This window comes from Tauraco erythrolophus, chromosome 22 (assembly GCF_009769465.1).
Source record: "Tauraco erythrolophus isolate bTauEry1 chromosome 22, bTauEry1.pri, whole genome shotgun sequence".
Classification (NCBI taxonomy): Eukaryota; Metazoa; Chordata; class Aves; order Musophagiformes; family Musophagidae; genus Tauraco; species Tauraco erythrolophus.
The window spans coordinates 1000564-1013869 of record NC_141486.1 but is presented as its reverse complement, the minus strand read 5'-3'; the positions used below and the strand labels follow the sequence as shown (position 1 = coordinate 1013869).

The 13306-nt window shown below is 56.7% G+C and overlaps 1 protein-coding gene across 8 annotated transcripts in view; it reads left to right on the top strand.

Moving 5' to 3' along the window:
• Window positions 1-10509: 10509 nt before the first annotated feature.
• GRIN1 (glutamate ionotropic receptor NMDA type subunit 1) overlaps window positions 10510-13306 on the top strand; it is a 38737-nt gene continuing 35940 nt past the window's right edge. For all 8 annotated transcript variants that reach the window (XM_086625389.1, XM_086625386.1, XM_086625387.1 and 5 more), the window contains exon 1: window positions 10510-10767. In XM_086625389.1, coding sequence (XP_086481515.1) covers window positions 10510-10767 — 258 coding nt within the window. The remainder of the gene's footprint in view (window positions 10768-13306) is intronic.

Here is a 13306-nt window from a genome sequence, read left to right as displayed (position 1 = left end):
GCCGTGAATACACCTTCTCACTGGTCCATGCTGCTCAAAAAGACAAATGCAATGTTAGGAATAATTAGTATTAATGCTTTTGTAGGCATGATGAGCTAAATGTATAAAAGAAGCAAGGTCCATAGAGGACAATCATATTTTTCTATGAGCTGAGCTGATACAGCTGGAGAAAAGTTGACAAATTTTCAGGCATAACAGCCCTCCTTCAAGAATAATTAGGAATGTAATTGGGAACAGAGCAAAAAAACAGCTGCACATTTGGTCTATTGCAAGGTGCATGTAATGGTGACCACCTCGTCTGGCATGGAGTAAACCTAGAGGAGATAGAGAAAGGAGGAGAGTGGCCAGAAGAAGTGGGGAGTGGCAAGAATAGAATGGACCTGAAGTCTTGAAGATCAGAAGGTGACTTTACCCATCCATCACCGATCTCTGAACTAGACAGCTCTTTGTCTCAGTTGAGCACTTTCCTTTTAAGCTCGTCTTTGACCCCTTTTCCAAGCTTGAAGGAATTTACGAGTGGGCAGAACTGGGCCAAGCAAGATGGAAATCAGGAAACCAAAGGACAAATGGGAGACAGGGAGAGCCCCAGGGTGCTGCTGAATAACCCAGCAGCAATAGGTACCTCCACAGCAAGAAAGGGCTCAGTCCAAAAACTGGTTACCCAGAGCATTTATGAACACTCACTCCCTTTGCCCTGCTCTTGTTCCCCAGATATCTTGAACATCTTTCTTCCAGGACATCTTGCAGGCACAAAGAGGAGGGCCAGGGCACCCACAGCATCCCTGGTGGGACACACAGGAGTGTGTCCCCTGATGAAGCATTCCCCACCACTGATGAAGCATTAAGGGCACGTCTGGTGTGGCACTGTGGGAACCTCTGCTTCCCTGGCATGGGTGGAGGCAGGGAACAGAAGTGAAACAGCCCTGGATGTATGAAGGCTGCCCAGAAGCCCTGGGTGTTAGAGACTGAGTGCAAGAGGCATTTCCAGATAGCTATAATGGGCCCAGGACAGGGCGCTGGGAGTTCCTGAGGGCGGTGATGGCAGGAGCACCCGGGAACATGTGAGTAAAGCAGAACCTCCACAGCCACTCAGGACGCGTGACTCTACCTTGTGTCCTGCTTTCCGGGGTGCCCGGCTCAAGGGTGCTGGGGATGGGCAGTAACAAGCAAACAAGTAAATGAGAAACATGGTGTTTCGCTCATGCTAGAAATCCTTAGACTGGCTGGTACTTGCTAGGACATCTCTGCTTCAGATCAGGGCTGGGACTTGACGGGGCGACTGAAATGGCAAGTAAAGGGCAACTCACAAAATTGCACGAGTAGGATGAAGCCTTGGAGAACTGGGTTGTTGGCCACAAAGGCTCTCAATGACATTTTTACCAAATAACCCCACCTGTGTCTTTCCAGGAAGCCCACCTTGAGACTGTGTGTCTTGCCTTCCAGATGTGCTGACTTGTAAGTACATTAAAGATACCTTCAGGGAAGGAGATGAGATAAACCCAGTGTTTTCTTCAATACTGGTTCTGTTTAGTCTTGTCTCATCATGTTTATATGTGTGTTTAGGTTGGTTTCATAATCAAACCTGTGCAATCAGTCTTGTCTGTCCTTGGCAACAAGGTTTTGATCTTCTAGCAAGTGCCAATCCCACATGACAGGAGGGCACAGCTCTCAAGGGGGCAGGTTTGCTGTCAAATTCCCGTGCTCTGGATTTTGCGTTCGAGCCCTAACCCACCAATTATCTGTTCCAGTGCACGTTGGAGCACACCCAGGCTCCATGCTCCAGCCTGCCGGCTGGCTCCTGGGCTCAGGTACCTCAAGCACAGCAGAAAGGCTGGTGCCAGCTCCTGCCCCTACATGCCATATTGGCACAACTGGGCCAACACTGACTTTGACTTGCTCAACATTCTCCACAGCTACTCCCGAGGCCATACATCTCTCATTTATCATGTTTGGTGTCTTTGAAAGCCACATCTGGCAGGTTGGAAAGCAGCCCTCTAATTTTTCAGTTCTCCCAAAGTCGGGAGCATTCACATGGGAGCTGCACGGGCTGAGGAGCCCCTAGAGCTATTAAACGTTCGCAAAGACGTGAAAATTTCCCAGCAGCAGCATGAAGTACGGAGGTGTCCTGGGCACCATGCGCTACAGCAGGGCAGATCTGCGTCCGGCTGGGGCAGTGCAGAGGACACGAGGGAGCTCTGAGCACTGTGGTGGGCTCCTGGGAGGGGGACGGGAAGCTTGGGCATGCGCACAAAGGGGGTCTGCTGAGGAGATGTTTGCTGCCTTCTCCCAAAGGCAGGTTTCAGAGGTGGGAACTCTTGCACGTTTCTGTACCTGTCACTGTGAAGATGATGTCCTGGTTTTGAGGACACCTGTCTCTGGAAGAATTACGAGTTCCAGAGTGCCTCATTTGTCAATGGCCCCTTATTCCTTCCCCCTTTTCGGCTTCATAACAGCTCAAAGAGGTTGGACATGCGCGGAGGTCCCACTCTCCACTTCATAGGGTGTAACAAGGTGACACCTCTGCTACCAGTGAAGCCTGTCACCACCTGGGCCTGCTGAGGAGACACAGCCACCTGGAGAAGCCCATCTGACCTCTTTCCCAGGGAATTTGGCCCCTCCAGTCTCTTCAGACTGTGGGACCATTTCTGCTTGATCAAGAATCTGTTGCCGAAGGGAGCTGCTCCGGAGCCATCCCGATCCGCAACGGAGGGGCAGATCTTGGTGTAGAGGGGCCTTTCCTGAGGCAGGGGAACACCAGGGGAGTGAATAGACCCCCCAGGGGCCAGCAGCTCTCACGGGAGACGCTGACATGGCCTGGGTGTTGTTGGAGCAGTGGCGACCACCCCTACACCTACAAAAATCAGCCCGGGGAGCGCGAGCGACCAGGAGCACTGCCAACAGAGCGGGCAAACGGAGCGCAGCGCATCAGCCAGGGCACGGTGCGGCCGTTTGCGCAGAAGGGTGTTCAGGCCGGGCACAGTCACCCCGTCAGCTCAAGAGGTGAGTTTGGTCGGTGACCATCCACCTTCTCAGAAGGAGCTCAGCTATGGTGCCCGCCCGGTGGAAGGTGAAGTCCTCTGCGCTCGGCAGGAGGGATGTGGCAATGCAGACAGAGCTCCCACAGCAACGCGCAGCTGCCCCGGTCTCAGGCTGCAGGGAGTGCCAGATGGGATTCACTTTTCTCAAAGGGGAACGAGGGTCTCAGCACAACAGCTCATTCACAGGGCTTTAAACTAGACTTGAAGAGGGAGCGGGATAATACCAAGCTTAATCAAGACAGGCTGGGAGCACCTGAAGAGCAGCAGAAAGGAATTCCAGCCACTCCAGCCAGGAAGTCAGCTTCATCGGGGCCCAACTGGAATGCCTCTATGCCAACGCACGTAGCACGGGGAATAACCGAGAGGAGTTAGAGGGGTGGGCACCTGCAGGGCTGTGATCTTATTGGCATCATGGAGACATGGTGGGGTGAATCCTGTGACTGCAGTGTTGGAATGGAAGGATAGAGGCTCTTTAGGAAGGACAGGCAGGGGAGAAGAGCAGGAGGTGTCACCCTCTATGTCAAAGGCCAGCTGGAGTGCATGGAGCTGCACCTGTGGATGGATGAGGAGCCAACTGAGAGCTTATGGGTCTGGATTAAAGGCAGGGAAGAGGGACAGCTGAAATTGTAGTGGGGGTCTGCTACAGGCCACCTAACCAAGAAGACCGAGTGGATGAGGCCCTCTACAGATAGACAGGAGCAGCCTTGTGTTCACAAGCCCTGGTCCTCATGGGGGACTTCAACCACCCCGATATCTGTTGGAGGGACAACACAGCTGGGCAGAAGCATTCCAGGAGGTTCCTGGAACACGTTGATGATAACTTCCTTCTCCAAGTGATAGAAGAACCAACAAGGAGAGGCGCTATGCTGGACCTCATTCCCACCAGCAAGGAGGGTCTGGTGGGGAATGTGAAGCTCAAGGACAGCCTCAGCTGTAGTGATCATGAAATGGTGGAGTTCAAGATCCTTAGGGAGGCAAGGAGGGCGCTCAGCAAGCTCACTGCCCTGGGTTTCAGGAGAGCAGACTTCGGCCTCTTCAGGGATCTGCTTGGTAGAGTCCCATGGGAGAAAGCCCTGGAGGGAAGAGAGGCCCAAGAAACACGGTTAATATTCAAAGATCACCTCCTCCAAGCTCAGGAGCGGTGCATCCCAACAAAGAGGAAGTCAGGCAGAAACATCAGGAGGCTGCATGGATGAACAAGGAGCTCCTGGACCAACTCAAACACCAAAAGGAAGCCTACAGAGGGTGGAAGCAAGGACAGGTAGCCTGGGAGAAATACAGAGCAATTGCCCGAGCAGCCAGGGATCAGGTTAGGAAAGCTAAAGCCCTGACAGGGTTAAATCTGGCCAGGGACTACAAGAAATGCTGCTATAGGTATGTCAGTGATAAAAGGAGGACTAGGGAAAATGTCATCCCTCTCCCTAAGGAAATGGGAGACCTGGTCACGCAGGATATGGAGAAGGCTGAGGTTCTCAATGACTTTTTTTGCCTCAGTCTTCACTGGCACGAGCTCCACCGCACGGCCCAAGTCACCGAAGGCAAAGGCAGGGACTGGGAGAATGAAGAACCACCCACTGTAGTAGATCAGGTTTGAGACCATCTAAGGAATCTGAAGGTGCACAAGCCCATGGGACCTGATGAGATGCACCCACATGAGAGAACTGGCAGATGAAGTTGCTAAGCCACTATCCATAATTTTTGAGAAGTCATGGTAGTCTGGTGAAGTTCTCACCAACTGGAAAAAGGAAAACATAGCTGCCATTTCTAAAAAGGGAAAAAAAGGAAGATCCAGGGCTGTCAGTCTCATCTGTTCAAGGCCAGGCTGAATGAGGCTTTGAGCAACCTGGTGTAGTGGAAAGTGTCCCCGCCCATGGCAGGGGGGTTGGAACTAAATGATACTGAAGGTCCCTTCCAACTCAAACTGTTCTACAGTTCTATGATTCTAAGATGCACAGGCTCAAACCACCACATCTTGCAATGAGGAGGGCTGCAGGTTACTGGTGCAACAGCAGAATCAGGTGTACCAGTATCCCCAGAGAGTCCCTGGAGATAAAGGAAGTGACTCTGACAAGCCTGGATGTTAGCTCTGCCTTGTGAAGCAAGGCAGTCACATCCCATTGGCAAGCTTTCCCATGGACACCCAGTTTGTTGGACTGAGCTCCAGTGTAGCAAGCTGTACGCGTTGGGGAGCACCAAGGGCTGCATGGGGGCTGAAGTTCCCCAGTGTGCTTCATCTCCAGCCACTGCATCACGGCATTACTTGGGCCCAGGCTCCCATGTCCTCTGAGGTGAAAATGTTCAGGAAACCCCCAAGCAGTGACCGATGTCTCTGAGCTCCTTTCCAGCCTCTGCTATGCAGCAGTCCCAGGGGGCTGGGAGTCCCTGAGGACAACTTGCCCCATCTCCTGGGACACGATGCTCAGGCAGCTGAAGCTCAGCCACCTCTTGGCTGGTTTTCTAGCAGAAAATTGGAATTCTGTCAAAACGAAAGTTTCCCTACAGAGCTTTTCAAACATGTGAATGCTGGTTTTTCCCTTAGAAAACTATTTCAGTGGAAATTCCCACCCACTCCTGCTGCACAGCTGATGCTGTGTTTCTGTGCATGCAATTCCTTCTGATTTCACAGAAGCTGGGTTTTGTGTTTCTCACCATCTTTGCCTCTGCCCATTGATGTGCCGTGTCCCATCCTCTTACCAGTCACCCGAATGTCTCCTTGCCCAGTCAGGAACCTCTTGGTACCCAAAAGCCAGCCTCACTGCTCGCGTCTCGTTTGAACTCCCCCAGCCTCGTGAGTGCCCAGCTGCCTTGGACGAAGGCAAAGTGCTGGTGGATGGTGTGAATGCTGCTGCCCACGGGGGATGCAGGGATGCAGTAACCCAACAGTGGAGGGGGGACAGATATCTCAATGCTCATCGCTTGGCATAGGATGTTGCTGCAGCTTCTTCCTGGGATGACAGAGACTCCAGAAGTGATATATGCCCTCTGAGCCCTAGATCACCTGGGAGAGGTGAGCAAAGACACCATGGATGCCTACTGCTGGAGCAGGGAGCTGTGCTGCCTGGTGACTCCATCACATCTGCATTGCAAAGCAGGATGGGCTGAGCCACTCTTGGCTGAGAAAGGATTTATGGAGAGCACAAGACTGGCTCAGGGACTGCAGCCCATTCTGGGTCCAGAATGTACAACAGCAAGAGCTCAGGCCAAAAGGCTGCTCAGACACTTTCACCTTGGTGTACACCCCGTTGCTCCCTGCAGCCGCCTCCACCACCATGGAAATAACGCCTTCGGGCACCTCACGCTCTGCAGATGCCAGCCGTTGCCTGTCGGTCTGGCTGGATGGCAGACGCCATGACAAGGATGTCCTCCCGCTGTCCCAGCTGCTCGCACAAATCACATTCCCCACTGGACTGACGGTGGGGAACGCACTGCACCAGCCTCCAGGCAGGTGGTGGGAGCTGTGGGCAGCCCCTGCACCCCCGTCCTTGTCCATCATCCCTGCTTGTCACCTGCCACCACTGCCCGCCTCGACATCAGACTGGGGTTTAGTGCTGTTCCTCATCCCCGTCCCAGGCCATCCTTGTGTTGACGAGAGCCACCAAGGGCAGGTTCCCAGGCACGGGACACCCCTGGGATGTGCCCAGATACCCAAGCAATAGGAACAGGAGATAGGATGAAACTGGGCAGGAGGCTCTGTCATTGCTCCTGGTACTGCAGGCAGCACACACCGACTTCATCCGCTCTCACCTCTTCAATAGCAGCTCATGAGGAGTTTTTCTCCAAATATTCTCCAGAGCCATTTTTCTCCATTTTTTCAGCCTCTTTGTAAAAACTGTGATGCCCAGATCATGGGCAGCATTCCCATCCGGCATTCCCCAATGTTTCCTACAGAGGTTTATGCCATTTGCCGGCTGCTGCTCTGACCCCACAGGGGCACATCCAAGGACAACGCTGCCCTCTTTTAGTTTTGAAATCCATGACCTCTGACCCCCGGTCAGTATTAGAGACCACCTTTCCAGGAGATGTCTCCACTGCATCGGCAGTCCTGTCCTAAGGGTAGGACCAATAATTCTTACATCTACTTACGTGGCTCTGCACTCTCTTATAATGTTTCAGCACTCTGTTTATCAAACAATCCAAATTATTCGGCGTCTTTATTTGCCATCTCACAGATTTTATCATCAGTGATTGCCAGAGCAACGGCAGGAACACTGAAGCATCCACCACATCTCAAATCCTTTCATACCTGTTGGAATACCGCCATCCCATTGCAGTTCTTCACTAACTACTCTTTGAGATGTGCCGTGGCCACTCCGTACGTGCTGGACTTGGTTTTACACCTTAGATTAACCACTCGTACCGTCTTGCAGCTGTACATGAAACCCGTTTCCATAGCCGATGTTACAGCTGTGTGGCTACTGCTATCAATGAAACTTCAACTTTCTCAGAAGAATTTTAGTTTGTTTGGCAGCTCCATGATGACTGACACAAATCACATATTCCTACTGCTTGATTTCCTCTTTTATGAAATTCCCTATTATCTTTTCCATCCCCGGGACTGATGCCTTACCCCAAGGCAGATGACATTTCCAGCTGGGCTCAGCGCGACTCCCCTGAAGTCTCTAGGTTTGATGCTGACTTACCCCGGCCAGGGGAGGAATGACACCATTCACAGGTGATGGGACGCCACGCAACCACCAGTCCTGTGCCCTTGTCCAAGTCCCCTGCATCCAGAAGGTGCCAGACATAAAGAGCGGGATCACACTACGCACATGCTAATTGCTGACAGGCAATCGTGTTAAGTTCTGGTGACAAACTGTGGCTAAGAAGGTGCCACGATATGCCAAGAGGCAGTTACAGGAAAAGCAAAGACTTTTGCTCGCGGCAGAGTCCTCACAAGGATCAGCTGGTGGATGCAGCCGTACCTGCCATTCGCACAGCTTCCACCCGGGGAAAGCCCTGCATGCACCCACTGCCCTTGGAGGATCAAAGAGCCTGAGGACGCAGTGGGAGCGGAAGTCGTGTGGTGACGACGTCTGTGCCGGCTGAGCCTGGCTGCTGGAGGTTGTGATCCGGGCTGTTCCTGATGCCAGGACAACACGTCCCAGTGGGAGGCATGACCTGAGAGGGAAGCAGGTGCTTCTTGGATCTCTGCAACCGTGCCAGGAACAAGAGTCTCTGGAGACAAAAAAATGAAGGGAGGCACAGAGGGAAGACCCTGACTCCTGAGTGGGATCATCTGAGACCCCTGGGCAACATCGGAGGGGCTCAGTAACTGCACTCCTTTTTCTCCCTACAGGAACTCCAGATAATAAGGAGGAAAGACCTTTGGCACCCCAATGTGACCAAGCCAAATACCACTTCAGAGCCTGCCTTTTCCCTTCCTCTTGTCTGTTAAGCCCCCTGCTGTGGCCAGGTCTTGCCTTTATTCTACTACCGTCACACCCACTAGAGTCAGGGTCTGTGTAGCCCACTCTAAAACAGTTTCTTCCCAAAAAAACTACTGGAAATGTAGCTGGTAGGCAGAGGACAGGATGAAGTCAAATGTGTGCAGTCTAAGGATACGGATGCAACCCTCCTTAACTTGCCCCCTTCGTCCCTTCCAGACAGGACCACATCACACGGGTACAGCAGGTCCCTCGTCTCCATAGGCGGAAGGAGTAGGAATGACACGGTGACACTGAAAGGGCTGAAGCGTGCCTGGAAGTCTGTGCCAAGAGCGCAGCAGGACTGGTGTGGAGCTCCGCGCAAAGCACTGCAAGAGTTAAGGTGAGGTGGGGCCGTTTTCCTTCTCTCGCGGAGCATGTCACAACCTCCATGGGTTTCGTCGCTTTCCCAGGCAATTATCCGTAGCTTCTCTCAGGAGGTCTCATAGCTGGAAGGGTGCTGTGGAGCACACAGGGCCCTCGTACGCTGAGACCCTGCGGCATGACACAACGGCCATTTTGCTTCTGCAGCTTCTTCCAAGTGCATGTGGGCAACGTGGGACACAGACAAAATGGTTTCCATGGCAACTTGCACTTCAGAGATGCCAGCGAGAAAATTTGCGTTGGGGGAAAAAAAATTCTGCTTCAACTCACGTTGCAGGCAAGCAGAGAGGTGGGCTGCGGCAATACCCTAGAAATGGCTGATGCAAAAATATCCCGGGTGATTTTTCTTCCGCAGTGCTCAGCCTGCTCTGCTCTTGGCTGCCATACAGAGGGCTGGCTGATGGCATCTGTCCCACGCAGTCACAAAGCAACACCCTGTCGTTATCTGCAACCCCTTTGTTTTTTTCCAAAAGGGCCAAAGTGGCGGCTCTGGAGAGCACTGTGCTGCTCTGGCCATCTCAGCCCTCTGACCCAGGACCGGGAAAGACGTGGTCCAGGAGTGAAACTTAATCCCTTTCAGCCATGGAGCTGGACTGTCCTCCAGATGTTGGCCACCAGCTGCTGTGCCTCCACTTCCTTCAGGGGAGGCTAATGCTAGCCCAGGGGCAGATGGCTAAAGACAACCTGAAGAAATCTCCTCAGCAGACAAATCTTAAGGTCATATCCCAGAGTAATGTGGTGAATTTAATGAAGGAAAATGGTCGTTTGCCCTGTGAGCTAATGTCTGGAAGAGCGGGGGCTCTGTCTGGAGGGATAGAGTGAAGCCAAAGAACCAGGTTGAGCATCTGCTTAAATCTCTGCCCAAGAGGTGTGTTGGTCAAGGGAGGGCTCTCCAGCACTAGAGGCAACACAGACCCTCATGGTGTTCCTGTCACAAGCAACACTTCCCAGCCAGGGCTGGGGAAGCGCGTTCTTCAGAGATGCTGCATAACCGGGAATATTTGTTCTGGAGAACAAATCCTGAAGACCCTCGTTTACCCCCAGTCTGGTGTGATTATGCCTGGAGAAGACCCTGGTTTACCCAGTATCTGGTGTGATTGTGCCTCCCAAAGCAAGGGGGATACCTAGACCCGGAGCGGGCAGTGTGAGTGAAATGGACGGAGCGGGACCCCCAGGACACGCTCTCCGGTGCAGCCGGAGGCTCCGTCCCAGACGGGCTCCGAGCACCCCCTGCACCAGCCACGCTTCCCGCCCCAGACCCCCGCCCCGCCGCCTCCCTCCGCGGGTGCCCGCGGTGACCGGCAGCCCGGCGACGGGGGGCACGGCTGTAAAACCACCGACCCTTCCCCAGCGCCCAGCCCCGCGGGCGGGGCACTGCCGCAGCGCCCGGGGCCGCCGGGGGTCCCGCCCGCGCTGCGCCGGGGGCCGGGGGCGGGCGGGGGGCGGGCGCTGCGGCGGCGCGGGAGGGGCCGGCGGCGGGCGGGCGGCGCGGGGCGGCGCGGGCCGTTCAGCACCACGGAGAGCGCCCCGCGCCGCGCCGAGCCGCGCCGGGCCGGGCCGGGCCCCGCACGGGGCCGCGCGGAGCGGGGCGGGCGGCCCCTGGGCGGCGGGGCGCGGGCGCGGGCGCGGGCGCGGGGGGCCGGCGGGCTCCGGGCCGCCCGTGGATGAGCACCATGCGGCTGCTGCTGCTCGCCCTGCTCTTCTCCTCCTCCTTCGCCCGCGCCGGCTGCGACCCCAAGATCGTCAACATCGGCGCGGTGCTGAGCACCAAGAAGCACGAGCAGATCTTCCGCGAGGCGGTGAACCAGGCCAACAAGCGGCACGGCACCTGGAAGCTCCAGCTCAACGCCACCTCGGTCACGCACAAGCCCAACGCCATCCAGATGGCCCTCTCCGTCTGCGAGGATCTCATCTCCAGCCAGGTACCCCGGGCCGGCGACTTCCCTCCCCATCCCGCCGCCGCTGCCACCGCCGGGCACCCCCCGCTCCGGCCCCGGAGGGGATCGAGCCGCCGCCGCCCCCGCGGTCGCAGCGACCCCGGCCGCGCGGCGCCCCTCCGGCCGCCCCCGGGGCTCGGGCCGGGCAGAGCCGCGGCGAGCGGGGTCTTGCTCCGGGGCCCCGGGGCTCTGCTGCCCGCATTGCAGCCTTTATGTAAGCGCGGCCGGACCGCCCGCTCCGCCGCACGGGCACCCGCACGCACCCCTGGGCACACACGGGCTCAGACGCGCACCCCGGGGCACACACGGGCACCCGCACACACCCCGGGGCGCACACGGGCTCACGCACACAGCGGGTGTGCAGACATTCCCACCCAACACCACGCATGCAGGCAGCAACATGCGTGCACACATGCACCACACGCAGACACGCATCGCTGTGGACACACGCGGGCACACACATGTGTGCACTTGCTACGGGCACCCCCACACAGCGGGCAGGTGTGGGCAGGGGCAGCGCCACGCAGGCACACACTGCGCGCTCATACATGGCTGTGGGAATGCTCATGGGCTGCGCTGCGTGCACACGCACATGCCCTGTGCACACATGCATTGCTATGTGAACACGGGCACACGCACAGCACACTGCATGTCTATACTTGTACCAGTGTGCAAACACTGGTGCACACACACTGTGCCACATACGCACACGCATCCATGTGCACACATGAGCACACACTGCACGGGTACACACGCACGTACTGCCACACGAACACACCCCACTGCGTGCACTACAAGCACGCACACACGCACGATGCTTCATGTACACCCCCCCTGCACACACCTCCAGCCCATACACTCGCATGGCTGTGCACCACAGCTGCACCCCCTGTCTGCACGCAGCACCGCGGCCCCCAGCATCTCACAACGCACGAAGCAGACACACAAGCACACCCGCTGCCACACGGGAGGCACAGGCACACCCCGACAGAGGCTGCACACACGTAGGCACAGTGTGCACACACCTGCACAGACACAGAGAGCCATGAGCACGCGCATAGTGCATGCCGTGCGTGCACACCTGCTCACACAAGCACGGCGCGCTCCTTCCGCCTGTCTGCATGGGTCACTCGGCGCACACAAGGGTGCAGCCCAAATCGGCAGCGGCGGTGGGTGCAGCCTGGATCCCCTGGGTGCCCTGGGCAGCCTGTGGCCCGGCCCCTCCATCTCCCTGGCATGCTCTGGGTGCTGAGCCCAGCGAATTAACCCCGTTCCCCCCACTCGGGGCCATCAGGTGGGCAGAGAGGAGGGTACAAACCCACCTCCACCTCAAACACACCCATGCGTGTGCAAAAGGTGTACACGGTCCCACGCGTAGGTACAAACACACAGAGGAATTGTATGAGCGCCCAGACCACGGAGGCTCACGCACACCGACATGCACATGCACATGCACAGATGCACCCAGGCACACACAAAGCCAGTGAGGTGGGAGGGAGCTGGGGGTGGCAGAGGTGCCCCGTGGAGCAGAGCTGACATGTTCACAGCTCAGTTTCCCAGCGTGGCCGTGGAGGATGGCTGGGGACAGCCCTGGGGATGCTGGCAGAGCCGGGCAGTGAGCTGGGCAGTGAGCTGGGGAGAGGCTCAGTCGGGGCCCTCGCTGAGCCGAGGCACCATTTAAGTGACCTGGCTGATGGCTGCCTGGATCCGTGCCACCACTAAGCCTTGTCCCCATGGCAAACCCCACGGAGCCTCGGGCTGGTGCAGGGTCGCAGGCGCTGGCACGTCCCTGCGTGAGCGGTGGGACATGGCAGGGGGATCCCCAAGGGTGCAGAGGGGGCTGCAGGTACTGGGGCTCAGGGTGTTGGGGGGGTGGCCACGCTGTCCCAACGGACAGGGGTTCTTCCAGCCCCATGGCCCCACGTGAGGCACAGCCACCCTCGGTGCCCGAGCAGGGGGCTGCGAGGCAGAGGAGGGACTGGGAGCCTGAACGTGCAAAATGGCTCCTGTCGGTCAGCTGCCGTGTGGCGCAGCGCAGCCCTCGCCCCCACGCAGCCCCCAGCCTCTCCCCCCAGTGCCCGCTCCTGCCCCAAGGACCATGTCCCAGCCCTGCTGGGTGCAGGTCCTCACCCATCCCATGTCACCATGACACCAGGCACCTCTGCACAGGGCATTCCCTCCTCCTGCCTCCCCAGGGGATCCCCCCAACCCCTTCCCCCGTAATTCCTCCTTTCTCCCATGGTAGTGTCTCCAGCCCCTGCCCCAGCTTACTCTGCACCCTCAGCTTGCTCTCACCTAACACCAGGTAGGATCTTCCCTTCTTCCCACCCACCCCAGTCTCCAGGTGCCCTTCCCCAGGCATGCTTCATCCTCCTCTCCTGCCTGGGCACAGAGCACATCCTGGGGCTCAGGCAGATGCTTGGAGAAGGAAGAAGTGTTATTTCCTCCCAGACATCAAAGTCCTTGCACTGATTCACCCTGGCTGGAGACCTGTCACCAGCTGGGGACATTCCTTGTGCTGTGA